Here is a 17,345-nt window from a genome sequence, read left to right on the forward strand (position 1 = left end):
TTACTTCTTCAGAAGAAAACGCTGTAGTACTACATTTGCCAAACAGAGAAATGTTACTGTTACTTTAAGATTCTGACTTTACTCGATTTGTAACAATCAAATGATTTGTTATTCATTAAACATATTTAATGAATTAGCCTATATTATATTCATATTTAATTTCAAAACACCACCTTGAACACATGATGTAAATGTAAGTACATTGTGCCGATGATGCCGCAATCTGCTCCAAAACACCCTCGTGTCTCAGCAAATCGCTGTCAGAAACATTGGTCAATTACATTCTGGGTCAAGGGCCAGATGACGACGCTGTAGCTCCTGACCGCAGCATCGTCACTTTTCGATTGTCTAGACTAAGTTTAGTCATATTCTACATGTCATATGTCCAAATTGCACCACTCCGACACTGCATGTACAGCAGTGTGAAGCAGATCGGATGACCGGTTCTTCGCATATGCAACTGATATACCAGCAGACAATTTCCTTGCTTTACATGTTGACGTGGCATTCTTGCTATGCTCACGGTTAACTAGCTCCGCAAAAACATTAACGGCTTCCAATTGACCGAGGCTAGATTGGGAATCAAAAAAGAGTTATATTGCATAGTGGAAGTCCCATATAAAGCCTGTGTGTGGACATTTGTTAAAACAGATCTTTTTGCAGTAGAGACCTTTTAATAAACACTTTCCTACATCATCTTCTGTATTATTTCTGTAAATTCCGTCACATTTGCTGAACAAGGCTCTGCAGTGGAGATGCCTGTAGGTGGATTAACCCCTCCGTGTGCCTGCGTTGACACTAACAAGGGGAGCTCTGACCAGGGGTAGTGCTGGGCTGCACCCAGCCCCAACCACAGCTATGTGGTTGTTTGTTCAGCCTTCCTGCCCAGAGCTAAATACAGACAGCGATAGAGGGGTGATGGCAACGCGCTTTAACTGGAATTAAGGAGCGACACGTTTCCCTGGAAATGACTCAAATCTAAGATAGTGTGTGACAAGCTCAGGCACTGGTCTTGAGCTTGGGTTTCATCACAGAAATGAAAGAAGAGTATTTCTAGATAAATATTATTTCTATTTGGCATGAGATTATGTGCAAAAACCAACCAAGTCACTTTCCATGCAATGCAATGCAAAAAAAAAAATACATCGATCAACCCCCTCTTACTTTTGGATACAATTCATTTTCACTAAATCGTGAGCCCAAATTGTTACACATCTTTCCAGAACAATAAATATTTTACGCACTAACATACATAAATAAATGCCATCCAGAGAGATTCTACTGTGGGGGCTTTGAATGCATCTACTGTGTTCAGTTTCACATTTGGCACATTCACCTGCAAACCATGCAAGAGGAGAACCTGCTCCTCGCCATTCATTCTCAGAAGAACAAGCCACAGGACAACTATTACTGTAGCGGGCAACTCAGAGTTGCTACTATGGCATATAATGCCACCTCCACAACAACAACGTGAACCAGACAGCAAAGCTCAAAGTCGCAGACAGGTTTGTTCTATTTCACAAAGTAATTTTTTGGTTGAAAAATGGCAATCAAGTGAATGACAAATAAATACTCACTGAAACTTAAGGACCTGTGGCTAAAGAGTTCATGGGTCAAATGTCACACTTATGTCAACAAAATCCATCTGCGTTCTGTTTTCCTCAATGTCAAAGCAAAACATGCACTGCATCTTCACCCTGGAAATTAAACTGACAAATATGACAGATTCTTAGGTAGATTCCAGCGCTAACTCGCTTGTCTTTTCTTCTCAGGAAGATCTTTGGTTCCATTTACAAAGATCCAGTCGCTGAAAGTAATGAGTAGTTTTCCACAGCTGATGTTGACGCTGCTTGTGATGGAGCACTCTGCGCTGGGATGAAAATTGTCTATGCTTATCAAACATTTGCTAAATGATCATCGCTTACTAATTGAAGGTGAACTCTCGCACATCGGTGGGCGTCCATGTCTAAACCTTTTTTCTCTTCCACTCATCGAGTCCTGAGGTACTCGGGTGTGGAGTAGTTGAAGAGCAGGAAGTCCATCCGATACAGGTTGAACAGTTTCTTCTGGTAGAAAGGACTGATGTGCTTGAAGAAGCGTGCCGCCATGTTGCCGTCGGTTCTGGTGCTTTTTCCAGACGTCGGAAATTGAAGTGTCCCCTCCGCTCCGGCCAACCTGAGCACAGCCTGAGCGTCTGGCTCCAGAGTCTCGTACTTCCCCACTACGTCGTAGTGGATCAGGCAGGGGTGGCAGAGGGAGTGCACCCGCTCCCAGTGCTCGTTAAAAGGCTCCTCCCGTTGGGTCCGAGAGTCCACGAGATACTGGACGAACTCGTGGAAAGAAACGTCGTTCCCCTTCTCCAACGCTTCGGGCTCCGGTTCGGCCCGGTGCCGGCGGATGATCTTGGTTCCGTAGCGCTTGTGGAAAGCGGTGTTGTAGCTACGGGTGAACTTGTTACGGTAGGCGGACACAAGGCGCTCGAAGGGCTCCCGCACAAAGATGAACTTGAGGTAACTGCGAAGGCGGTGGTTGATCTCGGGAACGGAGAATTCAGAAAGTGTGCGGAGGTTACCCGCCACGTGGGCCTCATTTGCAGGGATTGCAAGGGGGTCCATGTAGCGTCCGTCACTGGTGAGGACCATAAGGACACGCTTCCAGTTGGTGCAGGCTACCTGGAAGTGATCAAAAGAGAGTAAGATTTTCTTCAGCCACTCATAAACATTAGTGTTTTCATAAACTGCAACAAACTTACATCTTAACAGTCTATAAAGACATGAACTGAATAAGACAAGCACAAGGACATGTATTAATCTTGGGGTTTTCAATGTCTGACACTGTTGCCCCCCACAGATCTCACAGGCTTGATGCCAGCATGATGAGGGTTTTGTGCTTTCGATCATAACCGCCATGATTCAATCAGAAAACAACCCAAATTTACTCTCTAGCCTCACAGATTGAAAACCTCTGGTCTACAATTAAAGCAGTATTACTAAATCTCACTGTAACCAACCTTAGGAACGTAGCAGTAAATAAGGCTGTGTTTATCATCCACAATGAGGTGTTTCAGATCCTCGGGGGAAAGCACTTGACGCTTCCTCGTGTGGCTCAGACACGCCTGCTCCAACAGCTCCCGACGACCGTGGAGGGACCTCTGAGCTTCTAGCAGCTCCTGCTGCTTGTAGGGAGATGATCGGAGCATTGCAGGGCCAATGAAAGAAGGCCCGAATGGGTGATTGAGGGAGGAAGAAGCAGAAATAGAAAAACCTTTTACACACTTTTGTTTGGTGACAAAGAAAAAAACAGGGGAGTTTAATATCTTTACACAAGTAAATTTCTCCTTTGTCCTAAAATACCAAAGAGCAGCAGTTATTACATCATCATTCATTTGGAGCTCTTTTAGTTTTGGTGTCTGCTACCTCTTAAAGGGAATATCTGACTCTTTGGATTCTAAAGATAGCTGCCTTTTCATTGGGAAGCACAAGAGTAAATCAAAAAGGTAACCTTGCAGGCTGACTCTGGTTTTGAAGTAATTCATTTATAGGAAGAAAAAAAAAGCAAACAACAACAGAGCTGCACAAAAAAGGCCAAAAATCTAAATTTAACTATTATGTACATTTAATAAAATGCGGGGAATTGCAAATTCTGCTAATAATTGTCTGTAGGTTCAACACAACGCGTTACCCCTTTCACATCATCACCTTGTTTTCACTGTCATTTGATACATTATTATACATATTTAGATCACAGCTGATATGAAAAAGGATGTCATTTAATTTTTTTAGAGACTCATGCTGTATACACCGATCAGCCAAAACATTATGACCACCTGCCTAATATTGTGTAGGTCCCCCCTTTTGCTCTCCAAACAGCCCTGACCCGTCGAGGCACGGACTCCACAAGGTCTGCTGTGGTATCTGGCACCAAGCCGTTAGCAGCAGATCCTTTAAGTCCTGTAAGTTGTGAGGTGGGGCCTCCATGGATCGGACTTGTTTGTCCAGCACATCCCACAGACAGATGCTCGATTTGTTTTGAGATCTGGGGAAGTTGGAGGCCAAGTCAACACCTTGAACTCGTTGTTGTGTTCCTCAATCCATCCCTGAACCAATTTTGCTTAGTGGCAGGGTGCGTTATCCTGCAGAAAGAGGCCACTGCCATCAGGGAATACCGTTTCCATGAAAGGGTAAAAACAATGCAAATATAGGTGGGACTGGCAGGACGCAAGGGTTCCCAGCAGAACATTGCCAAAAGCATCACACTGCCTTCGCTCTGCCGGCTTGCCTTCTTCCCATAGTGCATCCTGGTGTCCCGTGTTCCCCAGGTAAGCGGCGCGCACGCACTCGGCCATCGACGTGATGTAAAAGAAAACGTGATTCATCAGACCAGGCCACCTTCTTCCATTGCTCCATGCCCTTTTTTTGACAGTGGGCACCTTGACCGGTCTGTGGCTATGCAGACCCATATGCAACAAACTGCTATGTACTGTGCGTCCTCACACCTTTCTATCAGAACAGAACCAACATGAACTTTTTCAGCAATTTGAGCTACAGTAGCTTGTCTGTTGGATTGGACAAGAAGGGCCTTTGCTCCCCACGTGCATCAATGAGCCTTGGCCACCCGTGACCCTCTCGCCCGTTCACTGGTTTTCCTTGGACCACTTTTCATAGGTACCGACCACTGCAAATGGGGAACATCCCACAAGAGCTGCAGTTTTGGAGATGCTCGGACTCAGCCGTCTAGCCTTCACAATTTGGCCCTTGTCAAAGTTGCTGAAATCCTTACGCCCTGCCCAACTTTGACGACAAAATGGTCACTTGCTGCCTAAAATATCCTACCCACTGACACGTGCCATGCTAACATGATAGTCAGTGTTTTTCACTTCACCTGTCAGTGGTCACAATGTTATGGCTGAGCAGTGTACATGGCAAACTGCACAATTGTCCAGTGCAATGCATCACAGCATTTATAGCTATGTCCCCAGGCTATTTTTTTTTACCAAAGCTTCAAGTCCCTCATTTTTGGAGAGACACTTCAGTCTAGAAAAAAATGGAAGAATAACCAACCAACAGATGTTACCATCCACAGAGCCACTAGCATTGCTTAAAACTAACATTACTACAAGCACATGCAGGGATTGTGAAACGTTTTCAGTTTTAATTCAATAACGTGTGTATGTGTGTGTGTGTGAATGTGTGTGTTTGTGAGTGTGTGTATCTGTGTGTGTGTTTTCTCACCTGGTCTCCATTGTAGAGGGTCTGCAGTGGACTTCTCCCACTTTTCTCCGATCTCTTGTCTGTCTTCACATCAGGTTCTGTGGTTAGAAAGACTCATTAAAAATCCATGTGACAGCACACATTTATTGCATGTGTAGCAAAACAAAATTCATTGAATAGAAAAGTTCTGTCGTTCTTTTTCTAGGGAGTTATATGAAACAGTCAATCTTAACATGTTTCATATGTATCAAACAAAGAAAAATGTCTGGTGAATTTGCACTGTGGGTGCTTTTTTGGCCGCTTATTTCAGTCTGACCACATTACTTTTAGGTTTTTTTTCATAAGACTGTATATAGTGTAATGAAAAACATATTTTTACAGTGTGTCTTGTATTTGCACAGAGGTTTAAATTTCACTTTAAAGATGTCCATAGAGTTATGGGGAAGGTCAGTCAGAGCCAAGTTTCCAAAATTCTGGTTCTGCTTTTGTCATGACGTGATCCTCCCTCCTTTCATTTACAGATTCCATAAGAACAGTGTGTTCCTTCCAAACTCTCTGGAAGTCTTACGTAAGTTACATCTCTCTCTCTCTAGGTCTCCATTTGCTCTAGCTGCAGCTTTGTTTTTTTTTGTTTTTTTTTACTTAATCTGTCCTTTTTTACATTTGATTGTTACCCTAAAATCCACCCACAGCAAAGAAACCGGAGGACACAGAACAAAACACATTTGGAGAACGTCCACTACCAATGTTACATTACACAACCAAACAATGATAAACATGCATCACTGATTATCTGTGGGTCAGAACAACGTCCGGATGTATAACATGCATTTGTAATGATGGAGCTGCTGGAAGCTTCTTTGAGGAAGTTGGAGACCTTCTTATCGCCTCCTGCAGCCTCTATAAACACATCTGTCTTTTACTTCCATCCCCCACTCCCCTGATGGCAGACAGTGTTTGGGTCTGCAGCTAATGGTACCGAGTGAGTAAAGTGATTTGTTCTGCATGTGTGGCTCAACAAATCATCTGCTTGCTTTACATTTTACACAAGGCTGGAATGAGATGGAGATGGAGAGGTGGAGAATGTGCTTTTCTTCATGTTACCATGAGGGAATTTGCTTAAAAGAAGACCTATGGATTGATGGTGAAATTCCATAGTCATATGGAAACTATATCAGTTAGCTAAAAAAAAAGGCAAGCTGGAAGTATGGAACAGAGAGGGAGAGCCTTATTCTCCCACTGTTTCTTTTCTTTCTACAGAGTTCACATTGAGCATATAAGACTAAACAGTTTTGAAATGGCCCCCAAATATATGTGCCAGAATGCGACTCTAGTCTTGTAAAAAAAAAAGCATGTAAACCACTATTATTGCACCTCTCTTGCTAAATGTAAATCAGATCTGTTTCCTGTCATTTTGAGGAAGCAATAAACAAAAAAGGAGAACAGCTGCTGTGCTGGTGATTGAGTGACTGGTGCATGAAGTAAAACACGTAGAGGATTTGAGATGGACAGTGAGAATGCTGTGATGCAGCCTCTCCCTGTTCCTGCCTGAGCTTGCACGATTCATCAAAATCCTCAACTTCCTCTGAGTGAATCTATGCCACATGATCTGATCACGCAGAGATAGACATATAAGTCTCTCTGGACCATGTTGAAAGCTTTATTGGATATTACGGGTGGAACAAGTACGTGTTTGTCCCCAAATTTTTGGTAAAGGACGGTCAGGACAGTTGCCAAGAGAGCTCTGACAGCGCACTGGTTGTTGTCTATCAGTTGTCCAGTGACACTATAGCATGCTAGCCTTAAGTCGAGGGATGCATGGATACCGGTATCGAGTCCAAAACTGCACCTGTGTACTCGTACTCATAAAACTACTCTGACACAACCTCGACCATTAACCGCTAAGGCAACGTTGAATCCATCGTTTATCAGCAGCTGCAGTATGCAGCTAAACACAGTCTAGTGAGTCTCCATCACATCAGTTCATTTAGCTGTGAAGTTGTCAGCTGTGTGTCTGCCTGATATAATCTGTATGTATGGCAGCCTGATGGAATATTAGCAGAGGGAGAGAGCGCGTGTGTGACGGTGATTATGAAGTCAGCAGTAACATTACATGAATGTAGCAGTGCAGTGTTGGCCGGTGAAGACATGCTTCAACCCCTCAAAAGTCATCAGTAGACACAAGCTAAGGGGTCAGTCCCAAAGTTAGCAACAACTCTGGCTGCTTGGCTCAGGAACGCTTTAGGTGGACTGACAGTTAAGGTGGACCAACACGATTCTCCTTTAAGTGACAAGCTGCTCCTCTAAGTCTCTTAGCTTTTTAATCTTTCATATTTTTTAACTGTTTAAATGATAGCACAGTTAAAGAGTTAATTATCCATTTCATCACTGCAAAACTCTGCTCTGTTTGCATCAGGAAGAGACCAAGTTGAATGTTAAAATGTTGAATTTTTAATTTGCGCTCATACCATTGTGTGGCTTGCTATTCACATTAAATATAGATCAATTCAATTCACAGAACCATTTGATTAGCCGGTGTATCTGAGACTTCCACAACATGTAGAGCAGCACGATTTATGAAACATCATCGGTGTCCAAATGGAGGTAAGCCCCATCCAGCCATCCCTCCTCTTCAGCCCACAAATGATCCCACAAATACATTCAACTGATCCTACGGCTAGACTTGTGCGAGTAACGCAACGCAAACAATTTCTTCGGGTTTTGTGTGAACAGGGCTTTACATCTGATTCATCAAAAGGGAGTGTTAGGGTCTAATGTTGAAGAGAATAGAAGCTGGATGGAAGAGAGGTCACAGAAACGCAATACAGCATCCCAGAGGTTTGTCAAAAAAAACCATCATGCATAGAAATCTGACTGTAAGTTCCAGGTGGATCTAAATAGAACAGGTGTCTAAAATCTGTCAATAGCTGCAGTTCACATCTTAACAAGCTAAGCCTCCCACAAACTCAACTCAAGACACTTCCTCAGGAAGCTGGAAAGTAGGTCAAGACACACTCAAAATAATGGTTTATGATCTGTTTTCAAGTATAAACACTGCATGATGGAGAGGAAACTTTTAAGTGATCCATCCACACTGATATCAAGGGGAAGACTGGACTTAAATCCCAAAACCTGAATACTGTTCTAACCTGTTTGGAGATCAGAAAAGACTATCTTTCAAGTTAACGCGTATTCAACACATTTTAAAGTAACATGATGAGCCAGTTTTCAATCTTGATGTCACACCACATCATTAAAGCACCAAAAAGAGTTTGTGCTCAGTCGCTTGCCAATTAACTGATATCTGTAGCAATTACATTTTTTTTATGTTGGCTGAATGCAACCACATCTATGTGCGTTTGTTTTAAAATTAGTGAAAGCAGTAATGATGCACCCTGTCCTGTCCCATGCAACTCTGAGTCAGTATCGTAAACTGGGCAGTCCGCTCAGTCGTAGATTTAAGAACCGGTCATTTGATTTGGTCTCCGGTTAGATTGGACAAAACAGCCGACATTATGTTTGCATTTATTGTACGGCCAGAGCATGTCTGGGAATGCTGCTTTTGATGTTGGGGTATCGTCGTACCGAATCTAAACATTAAAAAAGCACAAGAAACACAACCTGTACCATGACAGGTGCGCGGTGGGAGTGTCTCCACTGTGCAATCATGCTATTAAAATGTAAGGTTTCAGTCAGTGCGCACATTTTTGACAATGGGCTACGGCAGGCTGAGGTGAGGGTTGGATGTAGATTACTGATTTCCCTTACTTGTGATCAACCGCAAGATACTTAAACTCCGGTTCCTGGCAGAGAACCATTTCCTCAGACTTGGAGGTACTGCCCCTTATCCCAACTGCTTCACACTCAACTGCAAACTGCCCCAGTGCACGCTGCAGGTCACGTTCTTAAGGAGCCAACAGAACCACATCATCTGCAAAAAGCAGGGACGAGAATTCTGAGGTCCCAATAAGGGACACTTCTCCTCCCTCCGGCTGTGACTTAAAATCTTGTCCATGAAAATCACCAACAGGATTGGTGACAAGGGACAACCCTAGTGGAGGACAACACCCACCGGCAACATGTTTGACTTTGTGGAAGGAATGAAGACACAGCGCTCACTTTGTTTGGATAGGGACCAGATGTCTCGTTGCAACTGCCCCGGTACCCCGTATTCCCACAGTACGCCCCACAGGCCCTCCTGAGGGAGACGGGCGTACGCCTTCTCCAAGTCCACAAAATACATTTAGACTGGATTAGCAAACTCCCTCCCTCTCTCCCAAGATAACGTTTTATTACTTTAAAAGCCTATATAAAAGGTATCTGTGTCTACTGGCACCACAAGACATCTGCCAGCCTCGATGTTCTCTTCCATTAACAGTGTTATCTTTGTTGAGTATAAAAAGTTAAAAGTATATATCCCTTATAATGCATCAAAGCTTTCACTTGCAAAGTCAATTTTTTTTCTGTTCAATGGAAAGTACATACAGAGGAAACTTCACTCTGATCATCAGAAACCACAGTTTTTTTTTCTGTGCCGTGTGTTCTATCACATGCAACTGAGAAACCCCACTTCCTCCCAGAACCAGGAAGTGACGCAATGCTGACGGTTGAAGGAGAGAAGAGGCCCCAGTCTCACTGCACAGACAAACAGGCCTGTCAGGCGTGTGAAGGACTCAAGGATTATTATTAAGTTATTGCCAGAAAACACTGGGACGCACAATGAAATGCAGCCCATTTACTACACAAGAACAACATGACAAAGTAAAACAATACCTGCAGTGCATTTTTTTATTTTTTTATTATTTGCATCAGGAGGAAGGTAAACAGCAACAACCAAGCAATTCTCTGGGCAGATAATACTGTATGGCCGGCATCTAAACATTAAAAAATCGACGTGACTATGTTTAATGAGCCGGCATCCCATTGTAGCCCTGCACTCTGTCCGTCAAATACAGCTTGATCCAGGATGCCTAAAATGAAGCCAGGTCTTTGTGTAGAGGGGGACACACCAGTCACCGACCTCCCGTTGATGAGTCAGCCTGAAGATTTATTTAATTCATCTCATTTCCCTGCGATGGACAATACATTAGCCAGGAGCAGATTGGATTGAGGAGTAGCCTTAGGTTCTAGCCGAGTTAGCTTAGCTTCCATCTTGGCTCTCCTCCCTTTCCTCACGGGGCAGTCACCTCTGCTTTCAGTTGTGTCTGACTGGGTGGTCGGGTGATGCCGTGGGTGGTGATCGTCTTAAGGTCCGGCAATTTATCAAAGCAACACGTTACGTTCTCCGATATCGAGGAGTATCTCCGTCATGTTCCGTACCAGCTCCAGTAATAAACAACGTGACTAATGAAAACAAAAATAAAGTGAAGTTCAGAGGAGCCACTGGCCGCTGCATCAACATGTGTCTATATTACAGGCCTCTGCATTAACACTTGCCCTGTGTTATATTCACAGACAAACAGAGGTCCATTAGGCTCCTATACTTATTTGGATCATTATAAACTTACAGCATTATCTTGGCTAATCAGATGACAAAGTTTGTTAAGGATGTGGGCATCCTGCATCAAACCGTTTTGGTGTTAACATTTATTTAGAAAGCCAAATCTCTATCTTCTGCTGATGGAAGATAAGCTTCCATTTTTTGAAAAACCACTTACTCTGTATGATCGTGATAATGGCACATATGACACCAACAAATATGAAAATATGTTGAATAAAATCACACTTTATTGCACTTGAAATTAATGCTCGTCTTTATGAGGGGCACGTAATGGAAGTTTCTGTGAGCTGAAAGACAATCACAATGCATTTTGCTTTGATCGTGGAGTCTGTTTCACTGTGCAGCAGAAACTGACAGAAACAGAAAATCGAAAACAACGGTAGGCAGATTGAGACAATTGGGTTATAAGGAGTAAAAGGGCCACAAGACTGTGTTGTGTTCGCTTGGAGTGTAGCTTGATTTAAAGGTGTCACACCATCCACGTGAGATGAAGAGCTGCACATGGTTATAATTAGACCAACAACATGAGGTGACTTTACAATCTGTCATATCCTTTGTTGCAGGGCAGGCACTTCCTTTGAATCTCATTATTACCCTCATTATGTACACTCGCATTTTTTTCAAATAAAAAAAATCAAAAAGAAACATTCCAGCAACAAATTTGCATGCAAAAAGGGATAAAGTGAACCCAGTACATCATTTCTGCAGCAATGGGCGATTCGACCACATTTTATGATGGTAAATTGTTTGTATAAGGGGACAATCAAGGCACTATTTCTGGTCAGTTCATAAAAGCCCCTAAGCTTTAAAATGCCACAGTAGAAGAGAACCAGAAAGCAAACAGAAAATCAACTTCAATAAACATATTATGCAAAAATAAAAATCTTCAATGTCACAATAATGATTTTTGGTCAGTTATGTTAAGCAGTTTCATTAAAAAAAAGTAACAGTATGCACAAACATACATCACATATCTGTTTTGTGTCGCACGTTGATTAGCCTCAGTCTCATCCACCCTGTGGCCCAACACCGATGTCTTCATAACACAGCTCTTTACATTCAAGGTGGTCCTGAATGTTTAACTAGTCTCTCTCTCTCTCTCTCTCTCAACATTCTTTGTTTGTTTCAGAACAGCTGCAATGATGTCAAAGTCAGAATAGTGGTAACGTTCATCCATCCGCATCAAATATTGCTGGTGTGTTCAGTTGCAGGATTACAAATTGTGTGTATGATTGGACTGTGTGTGCAGGGATAAACAGCTGTGTTTGTGGATAATTACACGTATGGTGTGAATGTGCACTTTGCCCATGTAAAACATGACAAAGTGTATTGTGCACTGACTCTGCATGGGCACATCAGAGCAGGCATTGATGCTGCCTCTGTTTAGAGTTGTGAGGAGCATGGGTGATATATAGCAAAACAATCTTCAAAAACCTGTCATCCATCTCTCTAACTGTTTTTATTTTGATTCAGCAAACATTGTATCAGTGGGTGTGACAGAACACTCACAACCTAAAACAGTGACAGGAGAACCACAGCTTTAAAATCTGATATTCAGATGCTCATGTGCATTTCAACCACATCAGATAATTCACAATTGGGTCCTATAGCTGGGTAAAGCAGAGGAGCGTTACCACCCTGGCCTGCCCTGCTCCATGACGTGGAAATGTTGGAGAGGGTGAATGTAGAGCAAACAGCACCATGAACAGAGCATATCTTCATTCAGAAAGTAGGAATCTCCCAAGTGTAAACCTCAGACACAAGTCCTGGTTGTGTTCAAGGACATGTCAGTTCAGTTATATCCTGTATCACCACATGCTGAGTGTACAGCGTAATCACACATGTACTACACTGTATAATTAGCTCTATTAACACTGTGTGGATTTAATTTTTCTTGTAAATGCTGCAAAACTACCCACCAGCCTTCCATTCTGAGCGTAAATGACACAATGACACTGCTGAGTCAATGCGACCACATAAAGGAAGAATCTGAGAGGAAATACAAACTCATCAACTGGTCATCTCTATTCTCGTTCAAATTATGATGTATCTAATAAGCGAGGAGGACTGGAAATAGAATGTTAGTGGATTTTCCACAGTATGACAAAAAACAATTATACTGGTTTATACTTGGGGGGTGGTGGGGATATCAAACAGTTATATTTGCATTTTATTGTTGAAAAATTCTGGTACCAGCTTATGGAAGCAAGACACATACAATATTTGAAATAGGGAATAAGAGGGAAAGATCACTTTTGCAATAAAGAAAAGTGTTTGTGTGCCCGAGTTTGGACAGAGATGCTGGAGTGATCACAGGGTTCATTTCCTCTTGCCCATCAGCTATGACTATGAAAAAATCCCTCATCACAAAGTCCAGCAAGGATCAACATTCATGAATTTATATTGAAGCTTGAACAGATCCTGCTGAGAAGCTGTCCGATCCTTTACTGGGTGATATGGTGGAAAATGGGACCGACACAACTTGAATCCATCAAAACTCAAACCAAACAAAACTCCTCAAGTCCAACATGACATCTTCAAATGTCTTATTAGGAACAAACTCAAATACTTTCAATTGAGTACTCAAAACTAGTGAATACTTGACAATACTTAAATGATAAATCAATAAAGAAAATAGTTAATCTGTGGATCGACTGTGGATAAATGAATGAGTTGATCGTAATCCTTTTAGTTCAACAATCTAATACAGCTGCTGCCATTGCAAGTATTCAATATGAAGCTTTCAATACACATCAGTTCTGGAGACAAATTATCAGTCAAATTTTGACATCTGCTTATGGAAGAAATACTCCTGGCAGTCTGTGGAGCTCTATAACACACATCACATTTTTAAAAAAAAGAGTAGTAATATTATACAAGGTATAGTAGCGCACACTCGGACTTAACTCGATTCATCATGGTCTGTAACAAATACTCACAACTAACCTACAACTACACAACTACAACTCAAACTAGGTGACAATCTGAATCCAACCAACTCAAATTAACAGTTAATAGAGCAACAAATCTGACATGCCTTACTAATGGGTTTATAAAAGCACACTGGATAGACTCATGTTTTCCTGAGTGCCAAAACCCAGGGTGTTGACACAGGAAGTCAGACAATAGAAGCACAACAATAATATGCACTGTGCTTCCTGTCTGATATTAAACAGTAAGCTTAATTATGAGGTGTGGCTTTTAAGACAAGTGAATGGGAAACACGAGGGTATTTCAAATAGACATCTATAATGTCAGTGTTCAACGCAGGTGAAAATACGGGAAATTTTCCATACTTCATGATTCTTGTAGCGTCCATCCATCTACACCAGTATTACCCTTCTTTTGTGGAGGAAGAGCTTAGTATTAAATGAGGCTTTCACAAAAGCAATGGAATAAACAAAACCATATCAGGAGGAGGCTCAGAAGACTTTTATAAATAATACGATTTTATCATATTTGGGTAAACTGACTTTTCATCTATTAACCATGTAACAGCATGACACAGACGTAATCCCCGCTTAATGACTCCCCTCAACAAAAAAACACTTTGACCATTAAGTTGTATCCCTCCTGTGAGTACAGGTCAGAAAACGCATTGCAAATTGGTAGCTTATAATGAAAGACAGCAGGTCTTATGCTGGCTAACCAGTGAAATAATCGGAGACACAAAATATGCCAACGAAGTTGGATATAAGATAAGATATATCCATGAAGTGTGAATATGAGGTGCTGATGTCAGGTTTTTGACAGAAATGGATCTGGATCTCAAATATGATACATTTTATGTCATGAATGGTTGAAATATATCTTAAAACGAAATAAACAAGGAATGAATGACAATCTCATGGAGGCATTTTTCATTATTTAAAGTACTGACACACATGTGGGTACTCCCACTGGTTAGTCTAGTGGGGGACTACAGGCTGGTTCAGTCCATCCTGTTTCACTTCACAAAACAAGAGAAGTGAAAAAGAAAGGATAGTACAGAATGAAACAAGACATTTGGTGTTGCCTTTTAAATAGTCTGACTAGATACACAATAATTAAAGGAGCCCTGTGCTTTGGCGACATCCTGCGAGTTAGCCCTCTCTAGTGTGGCTCCGACATGCTTTTCATGTGGGACTGTAAAGCAGACAAGCCTGAACAGATCGTGCTATAGGGTAAAGCTAGCACGTTGCATGCACTGTAGTTTTGGCTACAAGCGGCTCATGTGTCTGGCACTGACAACTTTCCACGTGTTCCAAGTGTGTTGGTCTATGAAATGTGATTCATTGCTGTGGTTGATCACTGGTTCTTCATGGGGTGTGTGCTGGAGACAATCCAGGTTAAAGTTGTGTAATGAGTCTTTTTGATGTTTTAGTGTTTCTTAATCCATACGACACATTCAGAAAATGCCTCGACACGTAACCTGTGAAAAATCACCCAGTATAAAAAACAAAAACGTGGTATGGTATCACCAAAAACTAGGCAGCATTCTCCTCTCATTCTTTACCATCCACATGGAAAACATTAATATTGCCCCCTCCCACCCTATCCACAACGACCCTGTGCCATTTTGCACAAATCAATCATCTACCTCTTTCTCTCTGACTCCTCTCCCTGGGAGTCTCCAGCTCCCTGGGGGCCAATCTGCCTTTCAATGTCTAGAAAACAGGCTCCGCCAAGGAAACAAAGAGAGGAGAGGGAAGAAGACAGAGGTAGACGAGAGGAGGGTTACAGCAGAGGAATGCAGGGGGTCTGTGTAGGAGGGGGACATTCAAAACTTTACCCTGTTCACAGTGAGCTTATTCATTCCTCACTTCATTCGCCTCTGCTGCTCATGCCCTCAGTCTCTCTGTTTGTCACAGGTGGACCAGATCAGCGCTGCCAAGATTATTGTAACGCCACACAGCCCCATTAAAAAACCCACATTATCCACAAATGAATGTATTGTAACCTTTTTGTCAAGAAGCAGAGTGTCAGGGGGGTGTTTTCTTTCTTTATGGTCACTCTACCGTGTATTTGAACGTGTGTGGCTATTGTGTTAACATATGAATGCGTTATTTCAGCCAAATAATATTACAGCGCGGCCACGGTGTAGTTACATTTAGAATGAGGGAGGTCTTACCTGGCTTGGTGATGCTCTGAAAGTAAAGCACGAGAACGAAGAGCGAGCCGAGGCACGTCGCCAGGAACAGGCGTCCTCCTCTGGCCATCTTCATCCCGAAGCCCGGCTCTGCCGGCGGAGCCCCGACCCCTCGTCGCTGCCTTGACACGGTTCATACGAGACCACCCAGCGGAGGATGAGAGACTCTCCAAGGCATTAGGATCCTATTCATTCATTGTTGCGGGAGTCGAAAAAAACCCAACACAACCAACAGCCAAACCACAAAAAAACGTTAGGTGGACGGTTGAACGACAGCGCAATTAGCCGTTAATGTGAACGTGAGTGGGACTTACATCCAGAACCGCCCGCTCTGCTCTTTGCTAGTTTGAAAAGAAAAAATGATAACGCTAATGTAATAATGAACATCAATTAAGCCGAGGCACCTGAGATAACAGTTAATATTGTTACGTTGATATGACAAACCCCTAAGACGTCTATGAAACAGTTCCGCCTCTCCTCAGCGTTGTCGACTAACTAACTATCATCGACAACTACACAAACTTTTTTACTTCGCCAAACATGGACGGGGCACCATGCCTGACGTCACGTTCACCACCCCCCTCTCGCTCGCTCGAGCCCTCTCCCCATGACCGCACGTTACCTTCACGTACTGTCGGAAATGTTAACGCTTGACTAAGAAAGTCGTATTTCGCCTGTGATGTGTGCTTATTTGCCAGGTGTTGTAGAATTATAACACGTATTTCTGTTACCTTATGATTAAAAAAAAGTAAATTCAGTCACATTTTTGATCTAATAAGTATGCTTTATTCTGTATCTACCGGTCTGAAAAGGTGGGTTTACGAGGAGCAGTCGAATGCAGCATTACAGTCGTTCACAGAGATTTCAACATTGAGTAAGTACAGTACGTCCTACCTCATGCAACAACTGACAGCTTAATTACGCGGGTGCTCTGACATTTCATGAACTACATGGAGAAGAAAAAAGTTATAGAGTGTGTATATATATATATATATATATATATATATATATATATATATATATATATATATATATATATATATATATATATATATATATAGCCGATCCCAGCTGTCATTGGGCGAAGGCAGTGTACACCCTGGACAGGTCGCCAGTCTATCGCAGGGCTGACATATAGAGACGGACAACCACGCTCACATTCACACCTACTGGCAATTTAGCGTCATCAATGAACCTATCCCCATCCTGCATGTCTTTGGACTGTGGGAGGAAGCCGGAGAACCCGGAGAGAACCCACGCTCATGCACACGGGGAGAACATGCAGACTCCACAAAGAAGGAACCCGAACCAGACCCGGCAATTGAACCCGGGACCCTCTCGCTGTGAGGCGACAGGCTACACAGGCTACATTCACAATTGCATAACCTTTCAAGATTGCAATACATGACTGAACAACTGTATTTTCCTGAACAGTATTCTTTGACCCCTTTTTATGAAATTCTTAAACTTCACCATCTGGACAGGCTCATATTCCACTCTGCTAGAC

At 42.5% G+C, this 17,345-nt stretch overlaps 1 protein-coding gene across 3 annotated transcripts; it reads right to left on the reverse strand.

The window, feature by feature from the left end:
• Positions 1-521: 521 nt before the first annotated feature.
• On the reverse strand, positions 522-16,332 carry LOC311016702 (carbohydrate sulfotransferase 11-like). 3 transcript variants are annotated; one of them, XM_084014588.1, is made up of 5 exons: positions 16,153-16,332; positions 15,821-16,023; positions 5,232-5,308; positions 3,011-3,175; positions 522-2,672 (listed from the first exon to the last, which is right to left on the reverse strand). In XM_084014588.1, the coding sequence occupies exons 2-5, from the start codon at positions 15,912-15,914 to the stop codon at positions 1,989-1,991; spliced, it is 1,020 nt and encodes a 339-aa protein (XP_083870714.1). In that variant the 5' UTR covers positions 15,915-16,023; positions 16,153-16,332; the 3' UTR covers positions 522-1,988. The 3 variants fall into 3 exon arrangements, with proteins under 3 accessions (XP_083870714.1, XP_083870716.1, XP_083870715.1); XM_084014590.1 differs by having other exon boundaries at positions 3,011-3,172; positions 15,821-16,332; XM_084014589.1 differs by having other exon boundaries at positions 522-2,668; positions 3,007-3,175; positions 15,821-16,332.
• Positions 16,333-17,345: the final 1,013 nt, after the last annotated feature.

This window comes from Eutrigla gurnardus (genome assembly GCF_963514095.1).
Source record: "Eutrigla gurnardus genome assembly, chromosome: 8".
In the NCBI taxonomy this organism is placed as follows: Eukaryota; Metazoa; Chordata; class Actinopteri; order Perciformes; family Triglidae; genus Eutrigla; species Eutrigla gurnardus.

Bases quoted from the DNA above. Each gene is read 5' to 3' on its own strand.
- LOC311016702 (XM_084014588.1), bottom strand. From the start codon at position 15,914: ATGAAGATGGCCAGAGGAGGACGCCTGTTCCTGGCGACGTGCCTCGGC. The intron at 3,176-5,231 runs GTGAGAAAACAC...TCTCCCTACAAG, and splicing joins CCCTCTACAATGGAGACCAG to CAGCAGGAGCTGCTAGAAGC. The intron at 2,673-3,010 runs GTTGGTTACAGT...GATCACTTCCAG, and splicing joins TTTACTGCTACGTTCCTAAG to GTAGCCTGCACCAACTGGAA.